The sequence below is a fragment of the Passer montanus genome, unplaced genomic scaffold, assembly GCF_014805655.1.
Source record: "Passer montanus isolate IOZ18808 unplaced genomic scaffold, ASM1480565v1 scaffold35, whole genome shotgun sequence".
In the NCBI taxonomy this organism is placed as follows: Eukaryota; Metazoa; Chordata; class Aves; order Passeriformes; family Passeridae; genus Passer; species Passer montanus.
In genome coordinates, this window is record NW_024368263.1 from 3,412,483 (window position 1) to 3,433,375 (window position 20,893).

The 20,893-nt window shown below is 45.1% G+C and overlaps 1 protein-coding gene across 22 annotated transcripts in view; it reads left to right on the top strand.

The window, feature by feature from the left end:
* Positions 1 to 20,893, top strand: part of CACNA1G (calcium voltage-gated channel subunit alpha1 G) — a 146,463-nt gene that overhangs the window by 93,943 nt on the left and 31,627 nt on the right. For 13 of the 22 annotated variants that reach the window (XR_005628241.1, XR_005628240.1, XR_005628242.1 and 10 more), the window contains 9 exons: positions 1,546 to 1,646; positions 2,772 to 2,895; positions 5,784 to 5,852; positions 6,730 to 6,914; positions 13,192 to 13,318; positions 16,010 to 16,135; positions 16,726 to 16,815; positions 17,389 to 17,602; positions 20,165 to 20,215. Coding sequence is in view for 19 of the 22 variants with exons in the window: in XM_039716014.1 (XP_039571948.1) it covers positions 1,546 to 1,646; positions 2,772 to 2,895; positions 5,784 to 5,852; positions 6,730 to 6,914; positions 13,192 to 13,318; positions 16,010 to 16,135; positions 16,726 to 16,815; positions 17,389 to 17,602; positions 20,165 to 20,215 (1,087 nt within the window). In the remaining 3 variants the exon portion in view is untranslated. The remainder of the gene's footprint in view (positions 1 to 1,545; positions 1,647 to 2,771; positions 2,896 to 5,783; positions 5,853 to 6,729; positions 6,915 to 13,191; positions 13,319 to 16,009; positions 16,136 to 16,725; positions 16,816 to 17,388; positions 17,603 to 20,164; positions 20,216 to 20,893) is intronic. The other 9 variants (XM_039716015.1, XM_039716019.1, XM_039716026.1 and 6 more) reach the window with 3 other exon arrangements.

The window sequence follows — 20,893 nt, forward strand, 5'->3', positions numbered from 1 at the left end:
CTTTTCTTTTTGTTATTCAAACTTTTCTTCTTATTTGCCAAGGTGATTTTCATTTTCTGAAGGGTTCAGTTTGTTACCAAGGGCTTTCATTTAAACAGGCACTACACCAATTATTCTCCATCACTAATGAGACCCTAGTCTGAGTGTCTGTAGGAAGAGAAAGCACTTCTTCTACTCCACTCAATTACTCTAACAAATCCCATTTTTACAGTCTGGAGTACTTCAAGTGCCAGCAGTTTGCCTCAAAATGAATCCTCCCTCCCTATTTCCTAGATGAAATAAATAAAAATGCCTTAGTCCTGGAGTGCAGGTGCTCCTGGGGTGAGGGTGATTCCTGTGCTGTCCTTCACACCCCTCTGTGGCCTCACAGCCCTGAAATCTCCAGAAGAAACTTCAAAGAGCTCATGCAGTCATATTTCCAGGTCTGCCCATCAAGCCCAGGTGGTAGCAGAGAAATAAGGCTTATTAAAGAGCAAGAATTGTTTTTTATTAATCTGGAAAGTGACAGTGCACACACTGGTTTGTGCATTTACCTTCTGGTGCATTGATGTGGAAGGGCTGGGGCAGACCTGGTGTGGTGAGCAAGGTGTTGGACTGGCTTTTAATGGTTGTCCATGCACAGGGTGCTAACACTGCTTTGCCAGTAGGATTAAAGATCTTGATTTTCCTTTGGAGGTCTATGGATGAGAAGGTGATAAACTTATATCAGTTGTAGCAGCCAGGGTGAGGCTTCCCCGTGACATCCAATTTTTGATGTCTTTGGTTGTCTTGTTGGCTCAGGCTTTTGCAGTCTACCCTCCTGACCTGCAATGACCTTGCAGACAGCCTATAACATAAGCATGCATGGCTGAGGATGTGCTGTGTTTTCAAGTAGGAATTAATTTGCATGAATTGGATGGTCCATGTTCATGCAGGTCAGGCTGACCACGGTGTTCCCTTCTGGCTTTTTAATCTCCCATCTAATCTCTTCATGCTGAATGAGAGGCAGATGATCACCGTTGTGTTCCTGGACCAAAGCTTGGGCCTCAAATGATTTCTTCAGCTTTACAGTGGTGCGTGGACACAGGGCTTGGCCCAGCAAGCAGCAGGAATCCCTCCCTCTGCTCTCTTTATAACCTCTGACATAAGCATTCTATATTATTTTTTAAAAAAACAAACAAAAATATCCCACAAAAATTCCCCAAAATACAGTAGAAGGTTCAGGCAATAGACCTGATGAGTATTTGGAGGCACTGAGTGGGCTAGGGTTTTATTTATCACGTTTGTCCTCTTGGATAACCGTGTGTCAGATGCAGTTACCGTGCAGAGAAAGAATCAACACCGAGCGCTGTGAGCTCACAGGGCTGGCACAGCCCTCATCTGGCTGCCAGAGCTCTTTCCCCTGCCCAGGGGAAAAAAATAAAAAATCATTTTATTTCAGCTTTACTGAGCACTTGAAGATAAGTTTTTAGTGAAAAGCTGCCCCGAGTCCTTCACATGGAAGTTTTGGGGGGTTGTTGTTTTAACAGTTGTGTATTTTCCTCCCACTCTGTACGTTTCCCTCAGAGCAAAAGGGACCGTGTGAAGGCCTGGGTGCGGGCACGGCTCCCCGCCTGCTGCAAGGAGAGGGACTCCTGGTCCATCTACATCTTCGCCCCTCACTCCAGGTAAGGCAGGGCACTCGGGCAGAGCTGGTGTGGTAGGATGGGTGGTAACAATGCATGCCCTCATTATATCTGCCTGTTTGTCCCAGATGGGTCTCTGTTTGTCAGTCCACAAAACTCCCAGCCCTTCCTTTGCCCCAGCATGACATCAGGGTTGAATAACAAACAGCTGCTGGCTGCAGAGGGCACAGGAGTGTCCAGTCAAGACCCATAGCCCAGGGCATGGCTGCAGCTTTATCAGGTTCCTCATTTCCTTTGGTAGTGATGCCAGTGCTCTGCAAGTTTTTCACTTGGTGGAGTGTGATGAGCTTGGAGCAAGGGGGAGAGGTGCAGCATTAAGGAAAAAAATCTGAATTTGCCCCACCACAGCAAAAGACTCCCTGATTTTCTCAGCCTGCCCCCTCAACTTCTCTGTCCTCCTGCTTCCCTTTCTCTCAGAGAACACCCTCTCCTTGCTTGAAGGCCCCAGCTCTGTCCTTCCCAAAGCCTAGCCATGGGGAGCCAGCGAGCTCCATGCTGTTCAATGCATTCCCCCAGACATGCACCCATGCACCCTAGGGTTTCCTGTGCTGGAGCTGAGGGCCCTGGACAGCGTTCAGGTTCATTCATACAAAGATTAGAGAGATTTTCAGAAACAGACTTTGGGAAATGTAATACGGTATTATAAATCCTGGGTCAGTGTACAGCCATCTGTCACAATAAATAGCTTCTGCCCCTTGCTTTCGTGTGTGCTCAACCCTTATGGGCTCAGTGGGAGTATTTCTTCCTTTATTTAAGCTAAACCTGAGCACCAGGAAGCAGGTAGAGGGGCAGATCCAAACCTGGCTGTGTGTCTGAGTCATGGAAGCAGCCGCCCCATTCCGAGTAACCAAATCCCTCTGTGAACATTCCCAGAGCTTGAAATTTGTGGCTCAGTTCCGTAGACCAGATCCCTTTCTGTTCATAACCCAATCTGCCCTCGGTGTGCAGCTCTGCCAGGGAGGGGATTGGGAGATTGGAGCTCATCTGCTTTGCAAGCAGAGTGCTCAATTCCCCTGCTATGCATTGAGCTGCTGCGTGTCTCCTCAGCCAGTTGAGCATTAATAGCTAGTCTGTGTCTACTCTTTTTTTTTTTTCCTGTCTCAACAGATTCCGTCTGATGTGCAATAAAATCATCACTCACAAGATGTTCGATCACGTCGTCTTGGTGATCATTTTCCTGAACTGCATTACCATTGCCATGGAACGACCCAAAATTGAGCCTCACAGCGCTGTGAGTTTCTGAGGTTTCCCTGTGCTCCTCGTGGGGCAAACACATGTGGCTTGGACCCCACTGCTGTGCACTCGGTCTTTGTTTCTTTCTCTTTTTAAAATGGGAAGGTGCCAACACCCCCTGAGTATCCTTTGAATTAGGTGCAGCAACTCTCCTGGCCCCTATCCAGTCTCCTTTTAAGGCACAAGTGCACAGATCGTGGCCTGCAATATATTCAATACCTCATTTCTGGAAGCACGATCAAGGTTTTAACACATGACATAGCATGACATCTGTCTTGGTTTCCTTCCCTGAGAAACCTTCAAACACTTTTCCTCTCTCAACACAACGTTCACTTCTTCCATCTGTTCCCCAGAGGCACGTATGTGTGGTGCAAATGGAATGGGGGAAACTGTTCATTTCATACTCTTCTCTCCCCTTTGTGTATCAGCTTTGTTGTGACACCAGAAAAGCTGAACTGATGCAGGCACTGCAATGCCAGTTCTTGGAACCTCTTTGTTCTAATATGCTATATAAGGATTCCTCAAACTAGACCCTCACAGCACCAGCACCCAGCATTCAGGGGGGCAGAATCTTCCTATTGCTCTTTTATTTTACCATGGATTGGGGCTGAGATGTGCTGGGCTTTTGCTGATTTATCACCCAAGACTGCTCATATCACAATTGTATAGAATCCTGTTTTGTTTATGTAGGCGTGTCAGGCTGTTCATTTTTGTGGATTTTCAATGTAAGATCTTAAAACTGGAGTCTAGGCTGCTCTCTGCCTATTTTAAGCATTCCCTAGTAGTCCTTCTTACTGTAACAGTTTGCCCAGCAGTCCTTTCCCAAAATCCTTTTTTTTTTCAGTTCCCTTGCAGTCGTGCACCAACTCGCAGCTGCGAGAAGAGAGCAGGGCTCCCTGCCAGCTGATGCAGCAGGAGGAGATCACCCTGCTTATCCCCAAATCTCAGGGTGATCTCCCCTGAGAACCTCCTTTAAAATCCTAAATGCTTCCTTTGAGCCCCTTGCTATTTCTTCTGAGAGTTACCACTCCCCAAGAGTGGCTCTGAAAGGAGCTGCAGGTACACAGAGAAGGGAAATGGGGTGACATGTGTGAGTTGGAGGAGTCCACAGCAAAGAGCTGTAGCACACAAACCCAATATTTCATAAAGGAGAGGAGGAACTGTGATGCCCCCTGGCACTGGGAGAGTGCTAAGAGGAAAGGAGACAGGGCCTGGTGTGAGCTTCATCACCATTAGGTTTTACAAGGGAGCTGGACCATGGCCTGGCAGCTGCAGAGGAGAAGGGGAATGCTGAGCAGTGGGGCAGGGGATCCAGGAGGAGTGCACGGGCCCTGCCTGTGCAGATGGAGCTCTCATCTGGAAACTGAGGGAGTTAGTTTAATTTGAATTGTTTAAAATAATTGTTCTTTGCTTCCCTGAGCTGTGGATTTTCTAACTGCTTCAAGTGAGTTCTCTGTCCCTGTCCCAGTTTCAGCTGGCTTATCAGAGCAGGGGCTGCTGTTGCAAGCCAGCATGTGGTCCCCACTGCAGAGTGAACGACATGGACCAGGGAGATTATCCTTCAAAACAGCCACGTGCGTGCCAGAGAGGAATGCAATATCCTCAGTCTCACCTCCATTCTATTGCTGTTTTATCTCCAGCTGCACAAGCAGGTCCCTGTCCTCTCCCTCCTGCCCAGTGCCTGCCCCTTACTGCAGCCTTTTGTGTGGCAGTCAGCTAACAACAGAGATGTTTCCTATCACAGCTCATGCAATCACAGTACAGGTCTAGGACCTAATTAATTATGGACCATATATGGAAACAAGCTACTCTGTGGTTCCTGAGTCACTTCCAGTAAATCATGATCTGGCAAGCGAGAGAGTTGCCAAGGTGTTTTGTCTTGTTTAAATTGCATCTCATTTTGAGTGAGAGATCTGCATCTCTTATGGGACTGCTCTGTAGGGAGAGGCAGAAATAAATCCAAAACTGTTAAAAGCAGGACTGGGGCCAATTGTATGTGCTCATATATATGTGTACACACATCATCATTCCTCCAGCATCTGCCTTCTGCTGTCCATTTCTCAGTGCAGGGAATCAGAAGCTGTCTAGGGGTTAGGGTAAAGTGTAATTTATTTAATAATCACCATTAAAAAGAAAGGTTTCTGCTAACTATGGATAGGGAACCAGTCCATGGGCTCATCTGTAATCTCTAGCTGCTCTTGCTGATTGGTAGCACTGAGGAGGGCACGGTCTAGTGGGTAGTGCAGGGGACTGAGAAATGAGGCTGTTGGGCTTCACGCCAGGTCTAGACCGTGGCTTTGGGCAACAGAATTAACCTTCTGGGGGCACGTCTCAGCTGGCATAAAGCCCTGGAGCTTTGCTGGCTTTGCAGGAGCCATGATAACTCATGCCAACTGCGCTTCAGCATCCCACGAGTCCTGCTGCCTCACAGCTCTGTCACTCTAATATTGACTTAATTTCTAGGAGAATTGGGAGCTCAGTGATATTTACACAATGCAGTGATTTCTGCAGGTGAGAGGCAGGTAGAGATTTGTCAAGCACGTTTCAAGGAGGGAACATCTCCCTGTTTCCGCTATGAGGGCGAGGATGATTTGGGGGAAATTAGGGAGGATTAGGAGACAAATGGGAAGGTTTGGGGGGGAGGTGCTGGCCTTTGTCCCTGTCCATGGTGCTGACGCAGAGCCGGGTATTGGCAGGGCTGAACCATGCAGCGTTATTGCCTAAATATTTGGATTTTGTCCTCTTTGCAAGCAAACAGTCCAAGGCTTGTTTCAGCACAGAATCGGAAGAACAGTTTTCAACCACCCAAATATGCACGGGGGAGGGGGGATGCACAGCTGCAGAGAGCAGGCTATAAAACATTGTCTCTCATTTTCTTTTTCATAGGAACGGATTTTCCTAACACTCTCCAACTACATCTTTACAGTCATCTTCCTGACTGAGATGACAGTTAAGGTAAATGCAGGTGAAGGATAAGTGTGCCTGTATTGTATTAGTTGTTTTTAATTATGGTGGACTCACAAAACCCTTAGGTCCACCAGCTGCAAGTGTGGTGTATATTTTCCTCTTCTGAATCATACTCAGAATGCCCACCATATGCCTTATTCCAAGCACGTTTTACATCAGAACAATTTCACTGAAGTTGCTCTTGATTTACACCATTATAGGAGCAATGGGATCCTTGAATTCAGCAATCCTGTCCTATTCAGCAAAGCTCTTGAGCACATGCTTAACTTCAGCCATGCATGTAAGTCCCATTGTCTTCAACAACCAGTTGTCCTCAACAACCTAAGCTGCTGTGTGCTTTCCTGAGGACGGAGAGACTTAAGCACTTTGAAACACTTTGCTGGATTTGAGGCAGAAGGCTCGGAAACCCATGGCTGTAAATCTCTCTTGAGTAATTCATAATCATCTAACTGAAAAATTGCTCTTTCTTTGGAAAGTTTTTCTAGTTTCTTTATTTGCAAAGCTTGTACATGATTGCTTGGGTCAGCCACTCTGCACCTTCTCTCCTGCAGTCTACAGGAATAAAATATGATAGAATTTTTTTATGCGAGAGCTAAAAATGTTAGGAACAGTTTTGTGCAGGTAGGTTTATTTGCATTAAAAGTACATCAGCTGTAAGGGACAACCTGGGATGTTTCTGCAGCAGTATTTTCATAGTTCTTTCAATAGAACACTTGGCTGGTTTGTCTAATTAGGCTTCTGTACTGGGAAGCAAATAGACTCACAGACTGGTGTCTGTAAATAACGCGTTCCCAGCAGGTTGCTAACTGCAACAAACACGTTGGACACGACGGTCATAATTTGTTGCAACTTGGTTTCTGGGCAGGTGGTGGCACTAGGCTTGTGTTTTGGGGAGAAAGCCTACTTGAAGAGCAGCTGGAATGTGCTGGACGGGGTGCTGGTGCTCATCTCCGTCATCGACATCCTGGTCTCCATGGTGTCGGACAGCGGCACGAAAATCCTGGGCATGCTGCGGGTTCTGAGGCTGCTGAGGACACTGCGGCCCTTGAGGTGAGTGGAGGCAGGGGAAGATCTAAGGGCGTGTGTGCCAAAGGGAGGGCTGAGCATTCGTGCAAGGGAAGATGAGACAAGTGCACAGTCTGTAAGCGGTGTCATCCCAGCCTCCTGCAGCTCTGCACACAATGGCAGTCGGGCAGGTCCTGCTGAACTGCAAGAGCTCTGGGCCCTTGCTGTGTTTTGGGACCAGCCCCAAATGCAACAGGAAACTGATCAATGCCTCTTTTGCTCATTAAAACACACATCCCCTGCTATTTATGTTCTCGTTTGCTCTGTGCAAAGTGCAGCTTAACAGCTTCTTCTCCCCCTTTCCTTCAGGCAGTCAATGGCTTTCATAACAAAGAAGGAAATTAGTAGCAGGTGGTAGATCATTTTTAAGGAAGCAGAGACTCAACTGTTGCTTAACCTAGAATGCAAAAAGCTTTTTTTCCCCAGCTCCCCGTTAATTTTAGAGAGACATTTACTTTGAAAATGACCCAGACAAGATGAAAACATTTGTTCTACTAACTTGGCCCCCCAACTCTGCCATCAGGAAGTATCTCATGCTCCAGGGACAGGCTGCACTCCGACAAGAACCTGCCCAAGGACCAACCTCTTATACACAGGCATCTGTTTGTGACCTGTACCCCAAGGCATGAAGGTTTCTCTTCATGCTAAATGCAGTTCCTCTTTAATACCATTGTTGCTGCTCCCGTTATGCAGCAGCTAATAAACCTTCCTGCTCAAAGCATCTTTGTGTGCCTGTCATATCTTACTGCTGCTTCCTCCATAAAAAGGTTTGCTTTGAATCAGGATTTTTCTCTTTCAGAACAAAAAAATAGGACCCTGCTTCTGATAGAAGATGTTGTTTTACTACCCCTGTGTGAATAATAAGTCTAAATAACAATGGCCATGCCTATACATATCTTTCAAACATTCTCAACAGCTATAAAGGACATTCTGTTCAATTGGTCTGTATATGTGTGTTGTACCTGGTGAGTTTTAGGATGTGAGCTGCTTTTAATCATTTTTATCTGGACAGCTGGCACCACTGGGGTAGTTCAGCTCCCTCACTATGTAAGTGAACTGTATTGCTATGTGACTTCAATTTAGGCTCTTCTCTCTGTGTGTCCCCTGGTATCTCATGTCAGCTGCAGTTTCTGGGGCAGTTTCTGCCCAGTTGCTGGTTGGGTTGATTTGCACTGCTCCTTTGTTTCTGATGATTTTTGACCCATGTTAAGAAAACCTATAAAATAATCTAGATGGCTCAGGGTAAAGGAAGGATTGATTTAACTTCTCTGAAGTGTAGAATGCAAGTTTCTTTTCTGATGTTTCATAGTTAAATCAGATTTAAAGAGAGACACTCGTGTTGTGCTGATCTCTGCTAGAGTCACCTGTCTGACCTGGTCAAAGCCCTGTATTCTGCTTTATACATCTGTAGGACTGTCTGGCCAGGACTTGGGTCTTTTTTAACTGGAGCCTTCCTCTGCAGTCACCTATGTGCATGAATAATCTGCAATTACGGGGAATAATCCACTCAGTAATTGCAGGCTGAAGGAAGACCTGACATCTGAAGCATGGGTGGGATTAGGCTCTTCCATTGCTATTGCATTCCTATTGCTATTTGATTTGTTTTCTCAAGAGAGCAAGTGCATGTTTTCAGCCATGCTGCTCTTTACTACAAAAGAAACATAAAAAAAAGACAGCAACAAGCCCATTCCCTAAATATGTTCAGGATCAGTTCTGTTCTCCCATTATTAGATTTGTAGGAAGAGAAAAAGCAGCCATCAAACTGGAGGCTTTTCAGTAAGTCATAAATCTCTGCCCGTGGGAGCCCATCTGCCTCTGTGCCGCACATCTGGGCTGCCCTGAGCAGCCTCTGCCCACAGCTGCCCACAGCTGCCCACACTGCCTCTGCTGCAGGCTGAGCATGTGGCCAGGGATCACATCCTCGCTGCACAGCCTGGGATGTGTAGCTGCATCAACAGGGAGTGACAGCTGGGACAGGGGACCTGAGGTCTTTGCACGCTGTGGCGTCACTTACCATGTCTGGGTGAAGCGTCTCGTGGAGGCTGAGCCAGGTTTTCTTCTGGAAGGCACAAGGCAGAGACCAAAGCAACTGTTCTGCTCACACCACAGAGGAGCAAACCTGGCTCCTTCTGTGCTCCCTTTCTGGGGACACTCCAGGACAGGACTGCAGGAGGACATCCTCAGCCAAGCCACAGCTGTCTGTGTCACACTCAGCTCAAGGGCAGAGACAGCCCTACTGCTCTGTGCTGGCTTTCCCACTGGATGGCCTGGAAGGGGGATTCTTGCAAAAGATCCCTCTCACTCTGTCTCTTATTTTCTTCTGTGGAAAGCACCCCATTGATTTATGCAGCACACAAAACCCCACACGCTTCTGCCCTCTGCCCAGACATTAAAAAACCCATGTGTCAATCATGGGGTTTTGATTGCATGATTGATTATCAGCCTCCAAATTGAATCCATGAAGATTCAAGCCCAGCTTTATGACCAGAATTACAAAAATAAATTCACAGAGGAATGACATTTAAAGATGTTTCCATGACCCTCTGATGTTTCAGCCAGTAAAGGGATTGCTTATACAATAACATTCCTTCCTAATGAGTTCAATCTGCTATTGTTGGGATCAAGTGTTATAGCTTAAGATACGAGAGAAATCAAAATTGAAAATGCATTCAGATTTAATGTGGGTGGACTTCAGGGCTGTTTTACTCTCTACAGAGCCCAGGTTTTGACTTCTAAAGCATACAGATAAATTATTCACTTTTATACTATCATGGTCTAATAATAATTTCATAACTCTCTTCTATCTACCGTATTATCACCTTTGCTAATTTTCTTTTAATCTGTGGAGGAAGGTCTTCATTAATGTTGATCTGTTGCCTCATGTAAGTGGTGCTGCTTCTGGGAGTTCTCATCAGGAAGGTTTAATGTTGGTAAGGATCCAACTGGAATGAGGCTGGCAGTGGGTTTGGAGCATCTCACGCCAGGGGTTCAACAGCGTTGGGAATTCTCAGACCAGAAGAACCAGGGGGAATTAGAGGGATTAACATTTCTTGGCACCAAAATAAAGAAGAAAGAATGCCTCATTTCAATTTCCCTGTTCGTCATATGCCTAATGCAGAGTGGAATTGTGCTGAATGGAACCTTGTGAGGTCTCCTTTTCTTGCACAACTTCAGGGCTCCAAATCAGCTGCATCCTTCATCCATAAATGGCAGGAGTGTGGGTCAGATAATAAGATTTTACAAGCCTGATAGCAGCAGGACCTTGGCAATACTGGTGAGGTGTGGGGATGCTGTATGTTGACATATTGGAGGTGGTACTAATAATCTGGAAAAGCTGAGAATTTCATTGACACCCCTTAGAGAATTGTCAGACTCTTAGGAGAATATCAGGAATCTTCTCACAGACTTGCCTCTGTGTAGGATCAGGCCCTTAGTCTGAGGCTGCTCCAAGGTCTGAAAGTTTCTATTATCAAGAACTATTATTTTTCAAAATCTTTTCAAAGTCTTTTCTCCCTGTAGTGCTGAAAACAGCACTGGCATGGAGCTAAACTGGTGGCAGCTTTTACCCTAATGCATTCTAATTTGAGGAATTCCCTGGTTGATCAAAATGCTTAAAGCAGCCAAATGCTGCTGGTTTTCAGCCCTTTTTTCCTCAACATGCACATGACTTTGCAAATTCAGACAAGTAACCTCCTATTTTCCCTCTCAGCTGGATACAAAATAGTACCTCACAGGGGAAATCACTTTATTATTTCTAGAACAGCATTTTTTAATAACTGTTGGAGAAAAGGATTTTTAAACTCTGAAGACTAAATTCCTTCCTTGTTCCCCAAAATTTAAGGATGCTCCAGTAGTTCAGACCATAGGTCTTCATTTTAGAAGACTTGGCTTTGGTTCCATCCTGCATGACAGTGGACAGAAGTCCATGATCCCTAAAGCCAGGATCCCTAAAGGCACTAAAGGACCTAATTTATACTGAAATAATTGGAATTGAGTTGTCTTCGTACCTCTGAGAATGTGGCTTCCCTCCTCCTGTGCCTCAGTTTCCCACCTGTAGTTTGGCAGGCGTTGTATTTCACCCAGAACTGTGTGAGGAATGTGAGGGGTGTGAAGGTCTTTAGTCCATCTGAGAAGCTGGAGGAGATGTTCAGCCTCAGCCTGTCCAGCCCAAGGCTTGATTTGTGCACTCAGACATGCCCTGTTAGGCTGCAGCCCCTGGCTCATTGAGTTGGGCACACTGAGCTGATCTTCAGCCTCGTTTGCTGAGCTGGGCTCAGCTCTCAGCCCCGTGGCAGCAGCAGCAGCAAGGTCTCCAGGCTGTCCTAACCCCTGTGACCAGTCCCCCCAGTGCTCATGGGGTGTGCAGCCTCCTGCTCCTTCAGCCATCTCACCCTCCAGCTCCTTCCCTAAAATACCCAGATCTGAGTGTCAGGAAAGCTGAGGCATCTGAAACAGGGAGCCACAGCACGCACCTGGCAGAGATGCTCAGTGTGAGGAGTAGCAGCATCTGCTCTTTGTGTTTCACTGGTAAGAGAACAGATAAAAATACCACCATCTGCTTCTTTTTGAAAGTGATAACTGATGAGTTACCCTTGACATTTTGAGTAAATATTTAACCAGAGAAAAAAGGAAACAAGCTTTAGCTTTTCAGGATACGGTTTAAGCCCAACAGTTTTGGTAAGAGCTGGTGGCTGTGCTTTGAGCACTGCAGGTCATTCAACTTGCAGGCCCTAGGGCAGGAGAGGGATGGTGCAGTTTGGCTGTGGTCCCAGATGAGGCCACACATGATCAGTGTGAATGTGTCCATGGGGATCTCTGCTGTGAGCACCGTGCCTGGGAGAGGGAGTGGGGGACACCTTGGACTCTGTCCAGGCAGCAAAGCTTATACAGAAACAGCAAAACAGTGTTTCAGGTGGTGGAGACAGATTTGGGGAGAAATGGGAGAGGTGGTGAGAGGACTCCCATGGCAAAAGAGAGATCCAGGCAGAAACTGGAATGTGAGGAAGTTTGGGACACATTTGAGAGCCAACTTTTCAAAGGAGTCACCAGCAGCACCCAGAAACACACAGGCACATCCCTCCTCTGACTTTCATAGCATTTAACTGCTTCTGAGTCAGTTTCTATGGCATCGGTACAAACTGATTTACAGAGCTAGTGAAATGCTTAATTCCAGTTGGCATCAAGAGGAGGGAGGCATGTAACCCCTTCAAATGCCTTTCTTGGTCCCCACCTTCAAGTCAATGAACAAGATTATTGCATATCTTGTTCATCTTTCCCAGCAGCTGAGATGGCTTCTCTAAATCACACAAGACTTGTCATTTCTTTGCAACATTAACCTTGAGAGCATAATACAGTTTCTACTTTTTTAAATTTTTTTTTCTTCAGTCATGAAGTCCACATTATGCTTCTTCAGCTTTCTGATATGATCTAACCTTCTGTTATGAAATTCTGTGTGATACCAGACAGAGAGGAGTGACAGAATTTAGGTCAGATGCTTCCAGTCCTGCCAATGAAGTTTCACCTGGAGGACAGCCTTGTTTTAGAGCTCTACAGTGGGTATAAAGCAGAAATTGTGATGGTCTGAGGGGTAGCTCAGGTCTCTGTACACAGCAGCACTATAAGGACACAACAAATTCTTTTTTAGGATGAGAGTGCTGAAAACACTGGCACAGATTGCCCAGAGAGGTGATAGATGCTCCATCCCTGGAAATATCAGGAGCTCTGAGCAACCTGATCTAGTGGTGCAAGGTGTCCCTGCTCCTTGCAGGGGGTTGGATTAGATGGCCTTTAAAGGTCCCTTCCAACCCAAACTATTCTGTGGTTCTGAAATTGCTACAGATGTGCAGGCAGATGGATAAGAGTGGCAGCTCCATGTCATGGACTGAGACAGGGAAATCATGTTCTTGCCTAAATCTGTATAGGAAAGGAAGTAGAAGGTCCTCTCTTTGTAGTCCTAGACACGCTACAGGCATGAAAGTCTGTGTCTGTGTATGGCCCAAGCAAAACAGCTGAATTTTCTGGCCTGGCTCCTTGTATGTTTTCTCCTTCTCCTCTTTATTTACGCAAAGCTGACCCTTCCCTCCAAGACCTCTGTCACTTTACAGGTCAGTCTTCCAGAAATGCTTTTTCCATCATGATTTTTGAGTAACTTGTCATTCTAAAAAATTTTCTAATGCTATGTTCTTCATATCTTCTGTCTTGATAGAAGGCAAAACTGGGCAGGAATGGGACTAACAGCTTTTGTAATTACTTGCCCCTACAGAGTCATTAGTCGAGCCCAAGGACTGAAGCTGGTGGTGGAGACTCTCATGTCATCCTTGAAACCCATTGGGAACATTGTGGTCATCTGCTGTGCCTTTTTCATAATCTTCGGGATCTTGGGAGTTCAGGTGAGTCTTCTGTAAGCCTCAGCACTTGACCTGAAAGTGCAACAAGCCCCAAATTGCCTCAAGTCAGGGTATCTGCACATGTGGCACAGTGTAAGGCTTTCTGAACTTGAACTGATGTCAGGATGGATGGGGTGTCCATGCTCACTGCAGGGAGTTGGACTAGGTGACCTATAAAGGTCCCTTCCAGTCCAGCCCATTCCGTGATTCTATGGTCTCTCCTCCACCTTTTTTTCTAGTTACAAACTGATAGCAAAATAGAAACTCGAAGCTGAAATCATTGGCTTGTAAATTCCAGAGAGACCTTGAACTGGAGATTCATTCAGATTCTGACAGTTTGTGTAACTGAAAGCTTGCAGAAACAAAGATTTCTGGGTCTGTTTCCTGCCGGCTCTGCTGGCAGTATTCTCAGTCCCAAAGGTGCAGGAACCCAGGGGGAAAGTGGCAGTTTCCAATGCAATTGGTTTCTCATTACCTGGGAAGAAGAGATTGCTTCATATAAATATTCTGACATAACACTTACTTCTTTCTGAAGTTTATCTGATCTATCACAGCCGTCTTTTGGAAAGCAACTCTATTTGGCTTTGTTTTGGAGAGGTATCTCATGTAACATTTTACACTAACATACTGCTTAAATAATAAATACAGCACTGAAAATAAACAGGGAAGAAAATCATGCCATCCATAACCACCTCAGCAGCTAGATTGGTTTAGCATTATAGCATAACAGCATCCATCCATTATATTAAACAGATTCAGAAAACTAAGCATATCCCATAAAACAATCTAACACTCATGAGAAAATTTATGCCAGAAAACAAAACTTGCAGTATGCTCTTTGAATTTCATCCCTGCTAATTTTGATGCTTTCCCTGGTGACTTGCAGCTTTATGTTAAATTGTCATGACTATTGATGTGATTCAGTGGTAGATACAAGATAGACTGATCCTGTATTCAGGATGCAAAATTCTCAGTTAATAATTAGGTGTAAGATGAGGCCAGAGCTATTTTCTATAAAAAGATGATCTCTCAAACTTACAGTTAGTTTTTCCATTTAGATATAAGCTGGGGATCAAACTAGAGGTTTTTAATCTATTAAGATCCAGACATCAAAGTTTCTAACAGTGTGTCCTCTTAGCAAAACTGTTTTGGTTGTAGAGCTGCCCATGTGTGAATAGTCATTAATAAGACGAAGAAATAAGTGGATAAAGCAAGTCCAGTAAGAAACACTGGGTCTTTTCCTTTCAGAAGTGCCAAACTGTAAAGTACTGACAGGGATCAGTGTTTTTACAAATTGGGCTTTGTATTTCCAAACCCTGTCAGGAGCACTGTTACTGCTCCCACCTGAGTGGCATTACAGTCCAGCTCCTGGAGAAGTTATATTTACAGACAATATACTAAAACCCGTTATTTACCTTCCTGCTTAATTAAAATTTTTCTCTGTGAGGACTATATCTCCCCAGTCTGCCTTACCACTGATAGCATTTCTCCATGGAAAGATCAGGGAGTACTCCTTACATCTAGAAATTCTATGATTGCGTTGAGCAATGATTAATTTTGCATGCCTAGAGACCATCTTCCTGCTGTTGATTTCTGGAGGAAACTCATGGAGCAGTGTGTGGCTTTATCTTGTTCACTATTATTTTATTGTTATTTGTCTAGAACAACGGATCAAACCCCATCAGTGTCTCTTCTCGGTACAGCCAGGTGGTGTTTTAAGGAGCCTGGAGAGCAGATTGCCATTTTCCCCCGCCCTTCCCAAGAGTAATGTCAATAACTTCTGTCAGCAAATAAAAGTAGATTTGTTGGCTGTCTCCTGAGATTTGATACCATCCATCCTGCTAGCATCAATCACCCTGTCTGAAGCAGTAATCAACCCCTGCCACTTTCTGTTCCGTGTGTGGGAAGCACCAGGTCTAGAATTAAGCAGGTGGAGGCTCCTGTTCCTCATGCAGGTATAAATCAGTAGCTGACTCTCCAGGAATTGCGTCCCCCTAGGCATAAACCAAATAAAATAAGCTCAGGATCAGGTACCCAGCACCGGCTGGGTTTGGCTCATTAAACTGTGCACAGGGAATAATTTCAGTGACCCTGCAGACTGCAGAGCTTTATGAAAGCTGGGGCACAGCACCCAGAATCAGAGAGCAGAGCAGGACTGGCAGCAGTCTTGATTCAACACGAACGTCACCCCCAGGGGCTCGTCTCCCCTCAGAAGTGTCCCCTTGTGACCTCTGTGAGCAGAGATTAGTCCATCACTGGGCCTATTTGCTGCCACCTTTTCCCTGCTGACAGAGGGCCCCTGTTAGACTTCATTTGTTATTAACTGGGCTGAGAGTCACCAGAGTTGTTCCACATATGAAAAGAAGCCATTAGCTGGTCTGGGCTATTGGCTGGGGCTACACTTGAGCTAAAAAGTGTAGGAGCAAAGGCCTTTAGGTGACTCTCAGATCACTGAACCTGACAACTTAATGCATGAGGTGGGTGTCCTAAACGATGTGAAATCATGCATTTGCTCATTAGGTGTGTATTATACAGGCTGCTCAGTCCTAATAACCTGCATGAATGAGGTCAGTTCCCTCAACAGCTCTGGCTGGCGTGGGCTGTGAGGAGAACACTGGAGAAATGCCCATCACCTGCACAGAATTCCTGTGGACTGAGCCCTGACGCTTCCTCTCTTCTTTGCGTGTTTTGCAGCTTTTCAAAGGCAAGTTTTTTGTGTGCCAGGGTGAGGACACCAGAAACATCACAAATAAATCGGATTGTACAGAAGCAAGCTACAAATGGGTCCGGCACAAGTATAATTTTGATAATCTCGGCCAGGTATTAATAGAACGGTAATCTGCTTCTTTGCTCCTTTACCTCCTTGACTTAAAACCTGTGGCTTATTATCCCATGGGATTTTCTTACAGGGCACTGCCAGCCACAGTAAATATTCAGTTCACATACACAGCATTCTGTCTCTGTAAATCCCAAAGGCAGTGTTTCCAAGCAGGCATACACTTCTTTTCGGAACAGAACAAGCACACGTGGCTTCATGAAGCACTTAATTGCTTCACTGCTACATAACAAACCAAATATATCTTGCAGAAGGGCTTGTCTAATAGAGCTGGACATTTTCAGCCATCTCTGCAACTCAGCCTTTTTTTAGCAGTGTGGTAAGAACTAATTAGTTGGGAGCAGTAGAGAGCTGGAGGGTGGAAATGAAGCCGCTTTTGTCTTCAGCACTGCGGTTTCCGAATTACTGTTCACTGCTGAACCAGGCATTGGCATTGATAGGTTTTGCTGCCAAGGGAAATCTTGGTCATCAAAGTGTCCCATTATCAGGCAGGAAAGGGCAAGGAGGAGTAAGATGTTACAAGTAAAAGAGGTTTAGAGCAACTGTGCCTGACTGTTTTTCCATGCATTTCCAGGCCCTGATGTCTCTCTTTGTCCTGGCCTCCAAGGACGGCTGGGTGGATATCATGTACGATGGCTTGGATGCTGTGGGAGTCGACCAGCAGGTACAGGCTGCAGCTGCAACAAATGACTTGTCAAAGGTCACATGTTTTAGCTCGTTTTGCAAAGTGCTGTGGGCTTCCACAGTCAAATAGAGTTATGGGATTAGGATCCAGGGTGGCATTCAATCCAAGTGGTGAGATGTGATGAGTTCAGTAAAAAGTCTAGATTGGTACTCAACACTTTCCCTACAGATTTTGCATCATGACTGTAACTCGTGTAACTCATGTAACTCGTGTTAGAAGTGCACCTATCAAAGGATGGTTTGACTTTTTAAGCAGTTTGGTCATTTCAGGAGAAAATTCGTGCTTTGTGCAGGTAGAGGTTTGCAATGAGAGACTTACAGTAGCTTGCAAAGGATGCTGCTGTCCTTTTTGCAGAAGAGAGGTGGTGCTTCTGTCCTCAACACACACTTTAGAAGCATTCACTTAAAATGTCTCAGCAAGCTCTAATTTTCAGGAAGAGCAGAGCAGCCTGCCTGAAAGGGCTGTGAGTTCTGTGGATGGCACAGCTGTATCAATTTGTTCCCATTCTTCTTTTTGAGATTCAGTTGAAATTTGCCTTCCTCCACATTGCAGCCAGTCATGAACTACAATCCATGGATGCTCCTCTACTTCATTTCCTTCTTGCTGATTGTGGCCTTCTTCGTCCTCAACATGTTTGTGGGGGTGGTGGTGGAGAATTTCCACAAGTGTCGGCAGCACCAGGAGGAGGAAGAAGCCAAGAGGCGCGAGGAAAAAAGGCTCCGCCGGCTGGAGAAAAAGAGAAGGAGTAAGGAGAAACAGATGGCTGGTCGGTAGTCTTTCCACATCTTTCTGAGTCCTGCTTGACCTTCCACATAATCCCCTCCTCCCTCCCCTCCCTGCCTCACGTCTGGTGATAATTCTTCTCCCAAAAGCATGTCCAGCTATAAAATTTGCATGAAGGAAATAGTGTCATTTTAGGCTGAACAAGGAGCCAAGGAAGCCTTTTTAATGGCTGCATGATTTGCAATGACCTTTCCTTTGGGGTTATTTAAATTAAAAAACAATAATAATCAGGCCTGGAGCTTCTTGGATAGCAGAACTCAGTGTTACACAAATAGTGACAACTGCAAAGATCAGTAGTGCTGGATGGCATCATAAATCCCAGTCATGAGCACTGCTGCTGATAACTGGATTCACTATTTGGTTTATTACAATCTTGTAATGCCACAGTGATGTTACCTGTCCCATTTATCAAGCAGGTTTATTTATTGGCACAGTAGCACCACTGCTATTCAAGAATGTAATAAAATAATAGAGCCATCTCATTCTAGTAACGCTTTAAAACTCCATAGAGAAACATATTGATGCATTTGCTTGAGAAATACAGATTAGAAGAAAAAAAATCAACCAGACAAGGAGAGTAACTAACTACACAAAAACAGTGCTGGTGCAAATTAAACCCAGCTCCCAACTAGATGTGCAAATGTGCAGCCCTGCCTAGAGGAGGCTCTACAGGTGAAATGAGGAAAGACCCCACTCTGCCAAAAGTCTCCAAAATGACATTTGTCTCTTTTCATTTTAATGTAGTTGAATAATTCAGAAATAAGTTAGCCAGAGGCCACAGGTTGGAGGTTCTCTTCTTCTTGCATGCTCTCTCTTCTGACTGAACTTTCTCCATTGCCCTTCCTGTCCACGGCCTTGCACTTTTGCTCCCTGGTCAATCCTCCTCCTGCTCTCTCCCTGTCCCCTTTCACTTCTCTGTCTTTGACAGACTTCAGGACTGTTTAAGAGGCTATCTGATTAGGTGCTTGTTCCCAAAGCTGGTGATATTTTCTGGTTTTGTTGGTTTTTTTTAATAGCCTAAAAGGTGTTTAATAGTTGTTGCAGGCTTAATCATGGAACCATGTTGCCACGGTGCTGCCTCAGCCCCTCTCAGAAAAGCATTTCCCCAGCCATTTCCTTTGGTCACATCTTTTGGTCCCATGAGCTTCACACCTGTTGGTTTTGTAACCAACAGGATATGTCACACCAGCCCCTGGCCATCAAACTTAGTTTTATGCCAAGAGCCTGCTTCCCTCACTGGCCAGTGTAAAGTAGGAGGCTTCCCTCAAGAGCCCTGGAGGACACATTAGGCTGTTCTCAGTTAAGTGGGATACAGATGGAAAGAGGTTTTATTGTTGCAGGTTTTTTTTTAAATTTTCTTTTCCCTCTCAAGAAAATGCCTAGAAAGCTCTTTTGCTTAGCTCAAGTTCCCAAGCACAGTTTCAGGCTGATGATTTAGGAAAGAATTTTAAAGTTTGGATAGAATGATTGCTATTATTTTTTACATTTTCTTTTCCCTCTCAAGGAAATGCCTAGAATTTTGCTTAGCTCATGTTCCCAAGCACAGTTTCAGGCTGATGATTTAGGAAAGAATTTTAAAGTTTGGATAGAATGATTGCTATTTAAAGTTGCAGTTTTGGAATGCTGATGTTTCTGTAGAAGAAAAATAGATGTTTAGGTATTATTAATTACTTTCTTTATAATGCTAGAGGAACTAGATGAAGAAAAGATATAAGTCTGGGCAATTTCCCAGAGGGAAGGAATCACAAACCATCCTTGGAGATGCAGTTATTCATTCAGTGCTATGAAATACCTAATTAAAGATGCAATAAACAGATACTTTACTGAGGATCAAATATTGCTGAGTATTCAATTGCCATAAAAACCTTTCAAGAGTAAAGTATAAAGTCCTCCAAATCTCTTCAGAACAGTTTTCCCAATCCATGCTCAGCGAAACATTAGTTTTAATTGACTGTGTCCAGCTTTGCCTTCAGAGGCAACAGATGTCATTGCTTAACTTTGTTCTGCACAGTGGGAACTTGAAGACGAAACCAAGACTAGAGCTGGAATTGTGCCAGCAGCTGCATGGGGGTTCCTTTCAGCTGGGCTTTCTGAGTGACCTCAGGTGCTCAGACCAGCCTAGGGTTGTCAGATACAGACAGACTTTGACCACTGACTGGTGGCACCATAATTTTTGGTTGTAGACTCTTCCAATGCATTTTTCCAACCAGGTGTCTGAAAACCGGGGAGGTGTGTGAGATCTGAGATGTGGGCAGGTGAGGAGAGGTCACAGTGAGGTATTGCTGTCTCAGCAGGAAGGGTCCCAGGTCGTCCTTCAGCAGTGTTTTCATCATCGACAGAGGGGATTCTTGGGGATGTCTTGGGCTTCCACAATAGGGAGAAGCACAAGAGCTCCTCCTTTTCCACATACACCTCCATGAGGCACAAGGATCCCACAAGGAAACCCTCCTGGTAGAGGAAATGGAGAGCCACAGGAGCCTCCACAGGGGCTGGGGAGTCGTGCCGTGTGTCCTGCCGGGTGATTAACGCCGTTTCGTTCTTTTAGATCTAATGCTGGATGATGTATTAATGGAGAGCTCAGCCAGTGCAGTGCAAGGTACTGGGAAGCTGGCACGTCTCGTCCCTCTGAATGGCAGTGCTGTGTCACTAACGGCTGGCCACCGCAGCTGAGGCATCCACTAAACCATGTGTGTGGTGCAAAGCTCGTTTGCTTCCCTCATGGCACACGCATCTCATCCTGAGCTGCAGGTCTGCAGGCCTGCCTCAGCACTGACACCTGCAAACCCTTAATTTACTCCTCGATCATCTTACTTTATTCAGTTTTTTTTTCCTCTGGTTTTCATTAAGACACTGTCAGACTTTTCATGGCTTTTTTTTTCCTTTTTCTTTTTTTTTTTTTGGTTCTTTTAGCTTTTTTTTTTTAAGAGAATAATGACTGGACTGTGAAAATGGGTCCTCCACTGTTGACTTTAGCTTTCAAACCACCAGCTTAGGAGTCTGAATAATTTTCAGGTGTGTGTCTTTGGAAAGCTTAGGGAGGATATTTCATTATTTCTTCAGCCCTTTCTTATTGCTCCACAAACACTGTACTCCAGGGAGTGGTTTTTTTCAGAAGGGTAGAATTCAGTATAAGGCAGAGCCTCAGTGCTTCAAGAGGGAACTCAACCCCACACCAATCCCCACTGTGGGCACGGGATTTAGTCATTGTGCTGCCCAGTGTGCAAATTCTGTGCATTGATTAAGAGTTGCTCAATCCATGAAGCATCTTGTAAAT